General features: G+C 41.3%; 2 protein-coding genes and 1 long non-coding RNA gene across 4 annotated transcripts; 2 read left to right on the top strand and 1 right to left on the bottom strand.

Annotated features, from left to right (window-relative positions):
- Nucleotides 1-254: 254 nt before the first annotated feature.
- cyp2u1 (cytochrome P450, family 2, subfamily U, polypeptide 1) lies at nt 255-5,974 on the top strand. Its single transcript, XM_015008651.2, has 5 exons — nt 255-759; nt 1,704-2,354; nt 3,675-3,836; nt 3,926-4,093; nt 4,997-5,974. The coding sequence occupies exons 1-5, from the start codon at nt 333-335 to the stop codon at nt 5,206-5,208; spliced, it is 1,620 nt and encodes a 539-aa protein (XP_014864137.1). The 5' UTR covers nt 255-332; the 3' UTR covers nt 5,209-5,974.
- On the bottom strand, nt 4,912-7,698 carry LOC148161217 (uncharacterized). The gene is made up of 2 exons (XR_015763090.1): nt 7,609-7,698; nt 4,912-5,245 (listed from the first exon to the last, which is right to left on the bottom strand). It is a non-coding gene; the product is annotated as an uncharacterized LOC148161217 (long non-coding RNA).
- Nucleotides 6,544-13,768, top strand: hadh (hydroxyacyl-CoA dehydrogenase). 2 transcript variants are annotated; one of them, XM_015008654.2, is made up of 8 exons: nt 6,544-6,764; nt 10,308-10,436; nt 10,512-10,669; nt 11,441-11,567; nt 12,361-12,450; nt 12,527-12,599; nt 12,665-12,781; nt 13,324-13,768. In XM_015008654.2, exons 1-8 carry the CDS (start codon nt 6,624-6,626, stop codon nt 13,443-13,445), a joined length of 957 nt encoding a protein of 318 aa, XP_014864140.1. In that variant the 5' UTR covers nt 6,544-6,623; the 3' UTR covers nt 13,446-13,768. The 2 variants fall into 2 exon arrangements, with proteins under 2 accessions (XP_014864140.1, XP_014864142.1); XM_015008656.2 differs by lacking the exon at nt 6,544-6,764 and adding an exon at nt 9,282-9,300.
- The last annotated feature ends 1,554 nt before the right edge of the window (nt 13,769-15,322 follow it).

The following is a 15,322-nucleotide window of genomic DNA, read 5'->3' as shown; positions in this document are numbered from 1 at the left end:
TGTAAAGCACTTTGAAATGCCTTGCTGCTGAAATGTGCTATACAAATAAAATTTGATTGATTTTGATTGATTGAATTAACCAGATAATCAGCCACTGGTTAAAAACGAGGTCCTTGTGTATCAGCAACAAGAAGCGACTTCGTCTTAAAAGACAGCAATGAAAAACATCGACCGCATTTCCGAATTCCACCAATCAGAGCACGCTTACAGCGGAGCCAGCCAATAGGAACGCAGCAACAGTTCCATCCTCCGCACAAGACAGGAAGAGCACGTTCTAGCCCGCTGCTGTTGTTGTTACGGAGTAATCCCGGAGACGTCAGCTGTCTGACAGCATGGGCTCACTGTCATGGCTGGCAGACCTCAGCAGCTCCGCTCTGTCTCCTCCAAACATGTTGCCTTTGCTGCTCTTCTTCGTGGTTTTTTATCTGGTTCGTTTTTATCAGAAGCAGCGCGGCATCTACAGGAACATCCCGCCAGGTCCGCGGCCGTGGCCGGTGGTCGGTAACTTCGGCGCCCTTCTCCTGCCTCCCTTCATCAGGCGGAGGTTCGGACAGACCTCCAACCGGAACATCGGTGTCATGGAGGCTTTAACGTCCCAAGCCAGCGTTTACGGGAACATCTACAGCCTGTTTGTGGGCAGTCAGCTGATCGTTGTTCTGAACGGTTATGAGGTGGTGAAGGACGCGCTGTCAAACCATCCAGATGTGTTCTCAGACCGGCCGGATGTTCCCACTATCTCCATACTCACCAAACGGAAAGGTGAGGAAATGATGAACACGCTGCGGTGCAAAAGATTATATCCAACTTCCTGTCACCGAGACTTTCTTCTCCCTTTTCCATACGGTGAAACCAGGTGGTGGCAGCATCATGCTGTGGGGTGTGTTTCTTTTTTTTGATTGGTCAGACTTGATGAGGCGACATAAATGAAAACTCTTGCCTCTTGATCTCATTACCAGGTGGGAAGAGTATCCAAAAGTTTTACTGAAGTAAAAGTAAAAAGCAGCCATCGAAAAATCTTAACAAGTCTGCCCAATTTCCTCTCAAAAACTGTAATCTCCCAGACATATGCCACATACCTGTTAAATCCAAAATCATATATTTATCAAAAGTCACGTAGCTAGCAACTTTTCCAAGATCGATTCCATCCTGCTGGTGAGCTCCAGGGTCCACAGCTGCTGACGTCTTCCAAATTTATCGTTATGCCAGGTATCTGCTAACTCCAAACAGCAGAAATCCCGTTATCATGAGTCCAAATAAATACAGATCCTCCACATCTTCCAGGGACAAAGGAAGACATGTTTTATTTTCAGCTGCTGTGGTTCTGTTTCTCACTCACTGACATAATTTTTTATAAACATCTCAAGAGTCCAAAATGTATCCCGCTGGGTATGTCTCTGCAGGATAAGTGGGCTCTTCTTTTCCCAGTCTTCTTATTGAGAACATTTGATCAATTACATTGAGAGACAAGTTGACCTGATCCATAATTTACAGATTCAGAAACAGAGGCTCCAAAAGCAGCACCAAGACAGAGGAAAGCAGGGCAAAAGTGGGTAAAGAGGGAGCAGAGGAAAAAGCATCTGCCTTCACCGAGAGCTAGAGAGGTTTATTGTAATAACTTAGGGACAATTTACTGTCCAGCAAAATTTGTGTTTGTGACAGGCCTGTCTGTAAATGACTAGAGCCGTCTCCTGTTTGTGTTTCAGGAATCGTGTTTGCCCCCTACGGGCTGGTCTGGAGAAAGCAGCGTAAGTTCTGCCACGCCACCCTGAGGAACTTCGGCCTGGGTCGGCTGAGTTTGGAGCCGTGCATTCAGCAGGGCGTGGCCGCCGTCAAAACGGAGCTGCTGAGGCTGAACGGAGAGCGCGGCGCCTGCGGCGTCGACCCCTCCAGGCTGATCAGCAACGCCGTGTCGAACGTCATCTGCTCCCTGATCCTGGGTCAGCGCTTCCATCATGAAGACCCTGAGTTCCGCGGCATTCTGGACCTGATGTCGCGCGGGTTGGAGATCTGCATAAACAGCCCCGCGGTGCTCATCAACATCTTCCCGCTGCTCTACTACCTGCCCTTCGGGGCGTTCAGGGAGCTGCGGCGGGTGGAGAGAGACATCACAGTGTTCCTGAAGAAGATCATCGAGAGCCACAGCAACACTTTGGATCCTGACAACCCCAGAGACCTGACTGACATGTACCTGATGGAGATGCTGGCTCAGCAAGCCGCAGGAGAGCAGGACAGCAGCTTCACAGAGGACTACCTCTTCTACATCATCGGAGACCTCTTCATTGCCGGAACCGACACCACCACCAATTCAGTTCTGTGGGTTCTGCTCTACCTGGCCCTGTACCCTGATATCCAAGGTAACAGCGCCGCCTGGTGCGGTAGGTTCGGTTCAATTTGGGACCAAGGTTGCCACATTTGTTACATTTTCAGCTGCTGTGGTTTTCTTTCTCACTCGCTGAGTTAAACCAACCAAACCCTTTGAGTAACAGTGAGTTCCCCTCCTTGCCTGTGGGGGCGCTGCGCCAAGAACCACTGAAGGAAATGACACGAAAACCTCTGAAGACACTGAGCACATCTTCCTCCTTCATGAAATGGAAATAAAAATTAAGTCAGATTTCAGTAGTTGGAAAATTTGTTTTATCTTTTTCCAAAGACCATCGACCATTTTTCAAACCAACCAGAGTTTGATTAAAGAAAACTAAATCCACCAGCTGTTTGATTCAACCCCTATCTACCATAGGATATTATTTAATTTATTGTTATTTAACCTTTATAGAACCAGGTATGTTGGTTGATAACAATTTTTTTTACAAACGACCTGTTTAGAAAACATAAAAAAATCAGACAACAGAATTTTACAGCATATTACATAAACAACAAACACTCAAAAATACCTGAAATCCATGAGTTCATGAGATACCCTTTAAATCAGTAATAATTGCCTATTTCAATGGTTAAAACCCCAAATATATGTTAATAAGCATTAACTAAGCAATTAAGCATTCTACTGCAGGAGCTTCCTTATCGCCACTCTTTGGGGTTCAGCCATCAGTGCCAGTCAATAGCATGTCATGTAGCATTGTGCTTTAGTATTCCTGCTTCCCAAGCTGCATTTTCTTATAAATATTTCAGATAAAAAGTCGAGCGTAAGTGAATTTTCTGCAAATAATTTTGAGTTCATTAGCAAACCTCTGAGGCTTCAGAGAAAAGATGTATTACATCACAAACCAGTAAACTATTTAGGTTGGTATGACTGGATTTCATTTAGGGGTGTCAGAGTAAAGGGAGTCTAACAGAAATACATGCCACACATTTCAAATTTTTATTTGCTAAACAATCTGAACACCATGTGTCGTTTTCCTTTTAAGCCTCACCAGATACATTTCGGTTTGTGGTGATTAAGTTTGTGATTTATCACATATTTCAGGTTTCTAGATGTAAAATCTCTACTTATCAATAGTGAAAGAAGGAATTAATAACCGGCGGCGGGTTGCCATGTCTCCTCTACTTCCTGATTTTAGTCTGCCTGGCTCAGTAAATATTTAACCACTTCTCACTGATGCAGACTGACACGTCAGCGTTTTCATTGGTGTCACTTTAACCAGGCACGCTTGTGTGTTGAGCCCTAGCCGGTTTCCATGACGACTGACGCTTGCATCCCTCTGTGTGGATCCCAGATGAGGTCCAAGCAGAGATCGACAGAGTGGTGGGCAGACGCCGCCCTCCATCTTTGACTGACAGAGGAAGTTTGCCTTTTACTGAAGCTGCCATCATGGAGGTGCAGAGACTGACAGCGGTGGTTCCTCTCAGCATTCCTCACATGGCATCAGAGACCACAGGTAACCGGGGGCAACCACGGGTACCGGGGGCAACCAGAGGATGATCTGCCATGGAGCGTGTTTTCTGATGGGTTTTATCTGTTTCCCAGTGTTCCGGGGCTTCACCATTCCCAAAGGAACGGTCATTATGCCCAACCTGTACTCGGTCCACAGAGACCCCAGCGTGTGGGACGATCCGGACGCCTTCAACCCGGCCCGCTTCCTGGACGGAGAGGGGAAACTGCTGAGGAGAGAGTCCTTCATACCGTTTGGAATCGGTACGATGCTCTGTCACTCCAGATAATAAACCAGTTTAGCTTCAGAAGGTTTATTCATTCCTCTTATTATTGATGATTATGGCTTAACAATAATGAACCTCTGAAAATCTTAACATGTTATATTTTTACAATGTTAAGTTATGAGAAAGGTTGTTGCTTAAGAAGCTGGCTGTTCAGAGTCTATTATCCAAACGTTTTATCCAAGAATCTTCAAAGAGTTGTAGATGGTGATGCTGTGAGCAGGAAGGTTCTCCAGTAGCTGTCAGTGTTGCAACAAATCTTAAAGGCCTTTAACTGAAAAGTGTTATAACAAGCTAACAGCTAAATTTCCAGTCAGCAGAGATGATATTCCACAGTAACACATCCTAAATGACACCATCAGTTGTTTGCTTGCTCTGCTAATCCACCTCCTTTGCTTTGGTCACTGCTCTTTACATCTCTGTCAAGAGTCGTTGGAGTCGAGGATCCAGAGACGGTTTCAACTTCTTCCTTCTGTCTCTGGATCCACAAAGCCTTCTTTAAACTTCTCTGGGATTTGGGGTCAAAGTTCAGGAATAATTTGACCATTTGAGATGCTAATCAGCTTCTACCAGTTGTAAAAACAATACACCGTTGCCATGGTTACATATCATAATGACCAGAGGGATTAATTGTCCAAACATGCAACAATTCAACCAAAAAAATATGAACAAAAATCTAGTAAAAGAACATAATACCTGACAGAGCTGCTCCAACATGCTGCTGCCATGAGCGCCACAGTTCTAGAACCAAGCAAATATGGAATCACCTTTCATTCTTTGTCTTTTGTAATATTCTGGTTTGAACCTTAATTTTTTAATAAGCCATAATCACCAAATTAACAGAAATAAACACAAGTAAATCCCTTTTGCATGTGGCCGTCAGGTCGCCGGGTGTGCATGGGTGAACAGCTGGCCAAGATGGAGCTGTTCCTGACCGTCAGTGGTCTGCTGCAGGCCTGCACCTTCCGGCTCCCAGACGGGGCGCCCGCTCCATCCCTGCACGGTCGCTTCGGCCTGACTCTGGCTCCCTGCCCCTTCGCCTTGTGCGTGAGCGCCCGCAGTGAGGACTCATTCAGCTGCGACGCACTCAGCTAGAGCGGCTGCTGCGACCTAAAGATGCTTCTCAGGTCTCCTGGAGAGAGATTTTAAACCAAAGAGTGTCTCTTTCACAACATCTTATCTTTTAATTTTAAGAATATTTCTCTGATTAGTCAAAATGTATTTGACTCTAAAAAACTTGGATTTCATTTCTAGGTAATTTCATGTGTTAATTTATAAGAACAGTATTAATTTGTTTAGCACTTATATTTATTTCCCTTTAAAAGGTCAATTTTTATTTTTGGCTGATTCTATAAGATACCAGATGAAGATTTTATTGTTTTATGGTCAGTTATTATTTTAATATGGAGAAAAAATTTATTTTCTGCTCCATAAAATGAAAGCAACTTGAATACCTGACTGATTTAATCTTGATAATAGATTATTGTCATATTATTTTGAGGAAAAATTATGTTTTCTTGGTCATTTTTTAGAAACTTTTGGATGAAGACTTCCTTTGACAGGAATTGTAGAAAAACAGAAATTTTATATTTTAATCAAAGAAGCTTTATTGGCACAAGTCCAATTTGTATCTGCTGATGAAATGTATATGAACATTTATTGAAGTTATTTTTTTATGTGAAATGACATGACTGATATAACAGGAATTAAGACGCGAATCTTGTTGGGAAAAGTTCCAGAGTGCAGTTTTTTATTTGACCTGCAGATGTCACTGTTACGCTTGTTACATTTCTGAACTTTTTTCCTATTCTGTTTTAGTAAAGATGAGGGATGGAAAACTAAAGCTGATGATGATAAAATATTTCTGTTTCCGTGGTTTTATAATTTAATCAATTATGCAGAACATTTTGGGGGCTTTTTACATCAATTTATGCTGATATATTATGTCTTTAATTTTTTCACATTCCAACTAGAATGCAGCATTATCCGTATTAACTTGTTAATTGTTTGGATTTTGTTAGAAAAGCCACTGGAAAATAATTTTTGCTGCTTTTTGGACCTGCAGCCTCTCAGATCAAGGTCTGAAATTATCCTAAATATTATGGAGTAAGAATATTAATAGTTAAAAAGTAATTAAAAAAACCAGTATCCTGGAAGGATAAGCAGGTATAAACAGCTGATGCCTAAACATTGATCTCTCTCTCCGGTTCCTGTCATGCAGCTAAGCTTTAATATTCATAAAATATCAAATATGATGTTTGGAATCTCTTTTCTATGGATTAAAGGTGTAAACTATAGTTTCTCCATTGGATTGAGTGAAACAAACTGACATCGGACAGAAAAAATTCTGTTTTGATAGTATTGTAGAAACTGCCACTAGATGGCGGTAGTTCGTTTTCCAGTCGATTTGTCCGCTGAATCTGGAAGCTTTTAAGATGAAGAAGTAACCTGCAGTCGACCCTTCACCCAGTTTGGATTCTGTCCCCGGTTCTGCGGATTTTAGAGCCTGTATGTTTAGGTTATTTTCCTCCAACATGGCTTTTTTCACGCACCAGATCCAGAGGAGCTTCTCTTCTTCGGTTGTCAGGAATGTTGTGATCAAAAACGTGACGATCATCGGAGGAGGTCAGATGGGAGCAGGAATCGCACAAGTAAGAGACGCATGCATGGAAGCTTTTCAGGGAATTTCTTGTTTCTTTTTCTTCAACCTGCTGGGAATCTGAGTTTCTGATCTTGTTGTTTTAGGTCGTCCTGGCATTGCCTGTTCAAAACTTTAATATTATAAACTGTTTACGTTTTAATGATGTAAAGCCCCACGGAAAACATCCCAGTTAAACGACGTTTAACTAAAGTCCTACGGGGTTTAGAGTCCCAGTTGACGGCGTTTCAACTAAAAACCTAGAGGTTGGAGTCCTTGTCAAACGGTGTTTTTGACGAAAGTCCCAGAGGGTTAGAGCCCCAGTTAAATGACGTTTAACTGAAGTCCTAAAAGGGGTGCTGGTTTTAATGTTTTTATCTTTTTAATCTTTTTCAAAATCTCTTTCTGTTTATATAATGTCACATGCTGTTTTTATTTTAATTATGTAAAGCACTTTGAAATGCCTTGCTGCTGAAATATGCTATACAAATAAAATTTGATTGATTGATAAAGTCTGTAGATCAGTGTTTCCCAACCCTGGTCCTCAAGGCACACTGCCCTGCATGTTTTAAATGTTTCCCCGTTTTAACATGGCTGATTCAGCTGATTGCAGTTTAGCAAACACCTGTCAGACCTTCACCTGGGCTGAAGCAAGGAAACACCTGAAACATGCAGGGCAGTGTGCCTTGAGAAACACTGCTCTAGATGATTCTTCAGAAGATTTTTTTTTAATCTATCCATCTGTTTGCTCCACCAGTTAATGCTCAACCACAACAGAAGATGAGTTGACAGTGGTCATTTCCTTCAAATAAAACGATGCATTCTTATAACTTGAGGAAGCTCCCTACAGAACTTACCTCTGTTTATAATCCATTTAATTTAGATGGAGCCCAAAGGAGTTAACAGAACTTTTATATGACGACAATATTCGTCCATTCACCTTAAAATACGTTCAGAAAACTGTTCGGCTCCTTCTCACCTGAGCTCAACGGAAGCAGGTATAAATGGAGACAGTGAAATGTAGCTGCTCCCTCTAGTGGTGACAGGTTGATACAACACCAGAGAACAACATCCATCCATCCGTTTGTTCATTCATTCGTCAACTTGTCCATCCATCCATCCATCCATCCATCCACTTGTCGGTCCATCCATCTGTCCATTCGCCCGTCCATCCGTGTCCATCCATTTGTCAAACACCTGTTTAGTATTTTGTGTTAACAATAGATGTGACATTGATCAAAATCTATTTACTTATTTGCCTAATTAATTTTGCTATTAATTGCTAGTTTGTTTGTTTCCTTAACACCCCAGTTGCTTCTATGTGTTTATATTATTTATATGTATTGAAATATACGTGTTTATTTATTTGCACTGCCTTCCAGAGTTGCTATTTTTTAAATTTCGATGAAGGATTATGGCATGTCGCCTTCAGAAGGCAGGCAAGAATACGTTAACTATTTAAGCTATTCATTAGAGGTTATCTGCGTTGCCAGTTCACATCTCTTCGCCCGGTGTTCTGACTACATCAATGTGCGCATGCGCATTACCGCAAGGTAGGACGGATTTACGGGTAGCACAGATAAACGGAACACCGGTCTTGTCACAAGACCGGCGCAAACCCCGCACGCAGTTTAACGGCGTGTCAGAGGTTTTATTATTAGCACAGCGCTGCCTCCGGTCCAACCCGCTGCATTTTTAATTTCTGAAGGCTTCGTTTATCACCTGCCTTGATAGATGCAGCTACCTAATAGTGATCAAAATAGGAAGAAATTATTTTATTTTATTTGTCATTTGCAAGAAAAACATAAATTACGCTTAAAAAATGTATTTGTAGTGATGACGCCACTGACGTTTGAGCCATTTTCTCTTATTTATCGACTCACCTGCATTTAATCCTGATTTATTCAGATGACCTGATTAAATGCAGGTTATCGACTGCATTTAATTTAGTGGATCGTTAAGACGCAACTTATTCACTAATGTCAATTTGATAGAAAATAACTTATTTCATTGCGCTGTGATAGACAGTGGTAGTACGCTGACGACATGCTAGCCAATGTTAAAACAATAGATAAATGCGGTAACCATGGTAACCAGTGAGCGTTCAAAGCCTGCCCCGATGCTTGCTGCAGTTAAGTTGCGCGCGCATCCTCTGTGTTTACTGACAAATAATCCATGCTGCTTTTGACTGATGGTTGTTACCATAGCAACCGGTAACCGAGAGCTCGTCCCCTTTTTCTGTTGTCATCTGTCACCTGCGGTATGTATTGGGATCGGCTCTGTTTTCTGCTCTATTATTCGATTTTAGACTAATTTAATCATATGCAGCGTTTCATGTGTAAATTTCGCCACGTTTTGAAAGTATTATCATTATTAATGCTGTGAATTTTAGTTTAATGTTGTTTAATTTTACAACTGCTAACTGCTGCTAACTGCTCATTGCTGCCACTGCTGTGTAGTTTTTGGGTTATTTATTGTATTTATTTAACATATAGGGACACAGGCTGCTGGACCGACTTTAGCCACCAACTTGACTTTTCTCTGGTTCGGTATGTTTTAAGTTTTGATTCACAGTAATGTTTCCGTTTCCAGTTGTGTGATTTTGTTGCCTGCAGTAAAATATATATATGTTATGTTAAAGATTAAATTAGCTATGTTGATGAATGACTTGGATTTACATCACTATATAATCGCAGTCAGCTCGCCGCCTTTTTCTATGGCCAACTGATGTTTACCATCAACTTGATTTTCTCTCTTGTTGAAATAAATACAGTGAACCTGAGGAAGCTCAATCATTTCCATTTGCATTATTTATTGTTTTTCTCTCTTTCTGCCAAAAACTGGATGATAAAAGTCTCAGCTAGCCCTTTTTGTGAAGACAGTTTTGTTTACAGAGACTTCATAATTAATTTTATTTTTCTTTTGTTTCAGATATTTAAAATGTCTTCCAGTTCCAGTGTAAAATGTTCATTAGAAATTAAAGTTTATTGATTTTAAAGTTTATGTTCTTATGCTAAAAGACAGTAGCTATGCTTCCATTATCCATATATTTGAGCAATTTGACATTCCAAAAATAAATTTGCTTAATATTTAAAATGTCTAACCGGTTTGAGTGTTAAATGTTAAGTAGAATTTAAAGTTTATTGATCTTTGAGGATATGTTCTAGTTTGTTATATTACTTGATAATGGCCTCAAAACAACAATATTATCATTTATCGCGATAACTCCTGGGACATTTTATCGTCCAACACATTTTGATATCGAGACAGACCTTTCCATCTGTGTGTCTCTCCATCAACGCTTCAATGCTGCGTTTCTTCCAGGTTCCATATTTGAACTCTGACCTTCATCTGCTCTAAACCTGTGGTGAACAGTTTGTACTTTAACCAACAGACCAAGGAGGACGAGAGTCTGAAAGTGAATCTGGTGTTTTGACCAGATTGCTATGCTCCAGACCAGGATTTTAAAACCTGCTCACATGAAAACCCAACCGGAGCAAAACGAATCCCTTCACAGCCTGATGAAGCTGGTGTGCTTTCTGTTTTCTCCCTGGAGGTCGCTGCATCCACCGGCCACTCGGTGACACTGGTGGACATGACGGACGACATCCTGAAGAAAGCGATGAAAGGAATCCAGGGCAGCCTGAGGAGAGTGGTGAAGAAGAAATTTTCTGACGACCCGGAGGTGAGGCACTGCAGATCCTCGGAGGAACAAACAGGCAATGAGCGTTTCACAGAGAACATCCTGGTTTCTCCTCAGTCTGGCGACGACTTCATCCAGAAGGTGATGCAGAACGTGTCGACCACCACAAACCCTGCAGCTGCCGTCACCACCTCAGACCTGGTGGTGGAAGCCATCGTGGAGAATATGAAGATCAAACAGGATCTGTTTGGTTTCCTGGACAAGATGGCGCCCGAGTAAGAGTCACCGTCCGGCTAACATGTTGGAAATGTTTCTCTGGCTTTCAGGTCTGGGTTTTGTTTTCTCTCGATGTTTACTTATCAGTGTATTAGATTATAGAGTCAGACTTTTTCAAAGTATCTCCATGGAAACAAAAATAGTTTTCACAGAAACCTTCCTGCTCACAACGAGGCTAAAATAGGGCTCAAACGATTAATCTGATTAATTGTCACTAATTCAGATTAATCATTAACTGGAGAACACAGACCCAGAAAATGGCCGTTTGCTGAAAGAACACAGCAGTAAGTAAGCCAAAAACTACAAAAATATATACATTTTGTATTTTAAAAAATCTCTGTTTCTGTACATCTGTTCTACCCAGAATTCCTCGAGTGGCAGTTTTAGCTTCACCTGGTTCAAGTATTGTAAAACTTTTAATTACATTTTGCTATTTGTCAGTTAATCCAAGAAATAATCACTAGATCAGCTGTGTTGATGTTAAGTCAAACAGAAATGTTTACATTTCGATGTTAGACCTTTTTTTAGCTGATAAAAAATGCTCATGTTCTTCACCCATGGTGGGTTTGCATTGCATTTGGAGTATCGGCACATTAGCATTGGCTTCCACTAAATGCTTTATTGTTAGCAGAACTAGTATTTGGGATTAGTGTTTAAGGGTTAGCACGTTAATGGAAGGCCTTCAAACTGACTTCCATCTAAATGTAAAATTGTGACCCGATGAGTTTTTGGTTGTTGTAGAAATAATTTTCCGGTATCTTCTGTTGCAGACACACCATCTTCGCCAGCAACACGTCCTCGCTGCCCATCAGTGACATGGCCAGCGCCACCAGCAGGCCAGACCGGTGCGGAGGCCTCCACTTCTTCAACCCCGTTCCCATGATGAAACTGGTAGAGGTGGGTCGCACGCAGAGACGAGCTGTCTAGACTGGTTTTAGATCAGAACCGAACCGATGAGCAGGCTGGAACTGGAGCTGCTTTTTCCTGTAAACACAACGTAACCGGATCAGTTTTACGTCTAGGAACAAGAAGAGTTGTTAAAAAACACAAAGTATTATGTGATTTAGAGGCATGTGGTGCCATTTTATAGCATAATCAAGTTGTTACCTTCAGTTGTTATACAAAGTCTGTATGTATCAATATGACTTTAAAAGAAATGTCACTTTCTTAAGACCTTGAAATTGGGCCTCTGTCTCTTTAAAAACTCCAGCTCTGCCTTTGACATGGCTCCTCTATTAACCTTTTAACGACGTTTTTACCAGCATTGCTCAGAGAAGTAGCTCCTATAGCGAGCTCAGCAGTTCCACCAGGTGTTTGCTAATTGCTGCTGGCTAGTCTGCAGGAGCTGAGTGGGGGAGGAGCTGCGGCTTGAAGGCGGGGCTAGGTTCACCCTGGCGTTTTGCACAGCTGAATGTTTATGAAATTCTCAAACATTCATGGAAGAATCAAAGCCACACTTCAGGTTTGTTTTTGATGAGGGTACAGCCCCTTTGAAAGGTGAACAACTTTGGCCGATACCAGTGTTGACGCCAATAAATCCTGCATCCTTGCTCTGCATCCTACCTGAACGTTGGACCAGTTTCCCAGCCTGTTGCCTCGGATCTTTTCCTGCTTCTTGTTTCCTGGATGACGTTGTGGACGCTTGCGTCCCGCCAGGCTTGAAAGTTGGTAAAATCTCGATCTCCTGCAGGTCGTCGCAACGTCATCGACCAGCCCAGAGACGTCCGAGTCCCTCCTGAACTTCACCAAAGCACTCGGAAAAACGCCGGTGTGCTGCAAGGTGAGGTGGAACAGTTGAGGACGGACCGTCTGACGAGGACAGTTCTGATCTCTGAATCCCTGTCTTGTTTGTCCAGGACACACCTGGGTTCATCGTGAACCGGCTGCTGGTTCCCTACATGATGGAGGCCCTGCGGCTGCATGAGAGAGGTGCGTCTCCGTCTGCTTCGCTGGTAAAACGGTTGCCATGGTTTCACATCAGTTTCTTTCTGCAGGCCACGGGTCCAAAGAAGACATCGATATCGCCATGAAGCTGGGTGCCGGTTATCCGATGGGACCGTTTGAGCTCAGTGACTACGTGGGACTGGACACAATAAAGTTTATCACGGACGGTGGGTATTTACTAATGGGGCCTATAAATTTCACTGTTGTAGTTTGGCCACCACCCAGCAGAGGACGCTGCTGGTCATCCTTTACTGAGCCAGTTGATAGAATTAAAGATGGCGACTGCTTTAAAAGCCACCGTTGACAAGTAGGTATGAGCATCTCTGGTCATGGATATTAAGGTGTTTCACATATTTCATTATTTTCATCTTTTATTTTTCTATCCGGCAATAAAAGAGATTCCTGTTTTGTTATATTTTATAAATATGTCTGCTTAATGAAATGAGAAAACCACAATTTTCTGTTTATTCAGTCAGTATTTAATACTGCTGACACCAAATAATGTTAAAATTCAGTAGATATTTATTTTAATTCACCATATGAGAATTTAGGCCGTTATGGGAAGACAGTGGACCTTCTTCATACATGAGAAAACTCAGGTTTTTAAGAAAATGGCTGCTTATCGGTGAATAGTTAGTCAGTCGATGTTAGATAAACTGGTTAATCGATAATTTGGATCTAAATAATCCTCTTCCTCCTGAATCTTTAGGCTGGCGCGAGAAGGAACCCGACAACCCGCTCTTCGCTCCCAGTGATCTCCTCAACAAGCTGGTTGCTGAGGGGAAACTGGGCAAGAAGTCGCTAGAGGGATTCTACAAGTACAACAAGTGATCGGATCAGAACTGGAGCAGCGGAGCTTCCAGGCAGAACGGATCAGAACAGAAAAGTGCCTCTCGGGTCGTTAACATCCAGACCATCAGACCTGATTAAACACACGCTTTAAAAACAACTGAATGTGATTTATTTAAAGAAACATAAACCAGTAAGATGATTGATTACTGAAGCAGAGCTAATTTATGATCCAGAAAATATTCTCTGAGCTGAAATATTTCAACCCAGTGTTTTTCAAAGTGGGGCCGCCAGGGGGCGCTAGAGGAGCCTCAGAGAACTGGAGGGGAAAAATGCAAAAGAATAAAACTTATCACAAAATCGAACCTGTTTTTCAGTCATTATTATTAAAATATTGGGCAAAACAATTTATTGGAATATTTTTTACCATGCTCTTCTTTCTGATTGGCTGCCAGTTAAATTCATTAAGCTGCTTTAAGTTAAAAGGAATGATGCAGCATTCATGCCACAAAAATGCAACAGTTAATGAATAAATAATAAAATTGATGCTTCTTTACGTACTTTATAGCACGACCTGTAGGTTCACAAATTTTACCTTTCAAAATTCTACCCATTATTTCACTTTAACAAAACATTTTTCCTGTTTTAAGTGAAATAATCTGCCAGTGGAAGCAAAATATTAAGGAGTTATTGATTTAAAACAAGCTCTTATATGTTGCTGAAAAGTTGCTTATAATTTAGTTTAGTCTTATTTCAAGTGTTTTAAGATATTTGCATTAGAAATTTGACCAAAACTCTCTGGTAAGTTTTTGTGTTTTCACACTAAAGACAGCGTCCACTTTCCAGATGCAGAGTTTGGTTAAAAACAAAGTCCAGAGTTTTCTGTTTGCCTGTCAACAGAAACAAACAACAAAACCAGCATCAGGCTGAGATTACGTCTATGAAGTAAGTAGAACGTTTTCCCAGTAGTTCTGCCTGCCGTCCCGGTTCTGTGTACGCTGCGGCTCGTCTGTAGTGGTCACAGCAACCAACAGAACCCGACCACTGAAACATCTGCTGGGAATCTCCATAGTTACACAAACAGTCGGAAGAAAGCTAATTTAGGGATTTTGGTCGAGAATTTTGACGTGGATCTTCAGGAATCCTGATGCTCTGGAGTTTTTCCACACCCAGATTTGTTTCAGCTGAGTTTTGGAAGTACAAAATCTTAAATTTCAGCTTCATCCTCGGTGAGAAAACCGAAAATAAAACCCAACATGTTGATGTCTACGAACAGAACCTGAAGGAAAACTAAACCGAACAGCTTCAAATGTCAAACAGCAAAGGTCAAAGTAGAGACCAAATGCCAGGATGTAAAAATATGAGAGCGCAGTAATCTTATCAGTTACAGGAAATCTGACAAAAATGAAATAAATTTGAACCACTGAGATGTTTTTCCTCATATTTGCTTGTTTATGTTGAACTTCTAGTTTGCAGAAAAGCTGCAAAGGATCAAAATGATCACAGGTGCAAAAAATAAATAAAACCTCATGCTTTTATTCTGAAAGAGGACACACACTCCTGTAGTCCTTTTCTATTTAAAAAAGACTTGAATGATTTGCTTATTTGCATTTTTTGTGTATTTCTAATATTGTATTCAAAAAAGGCTTATAGTGGTCAAATGAAATATCTGCAGAATGTGATCATTTTTTAATCAGATTAATCGTTGGAATAATTAATAAAATAATCGTTAGTTGCAACCATATAAAAAACATGCAGAAACTATCAGAATTTTTAACCTTTGATCCTTGGATGCAAACCAGCAGCTATCAGCTGATAAATGTGGAAAAAAAGAAAATAAAACTGCATATTTCACCAAAACTGAGTAAAAGAAGGAAACAAGTGAGACTAAAGGTTCTGGTTGGTTCTACATGTGACGA

The sequence above is a fragment of the Poecilia mexicana genome, unplaced genomic scaffold, assembly GCF_051168715.1.
Source record: "Poecilia mexicana isolate PSO_F unplaced genomic scaffold, ASM5116871v1 scaffold_1, whole genome shotgun sequence".
Lineage (NCBI taxonomy): Eukaryota > Metazoa > Chordata > Actinopteri > Cyprinodontiformes > Poeciliidae > Poecilia > Poecilia mexicana.
The sequence above is the reverse complement of the archived record's forward strand: the minus strand, read 5'-3'. Positions and strand labels throughout refer to the sequence as shown.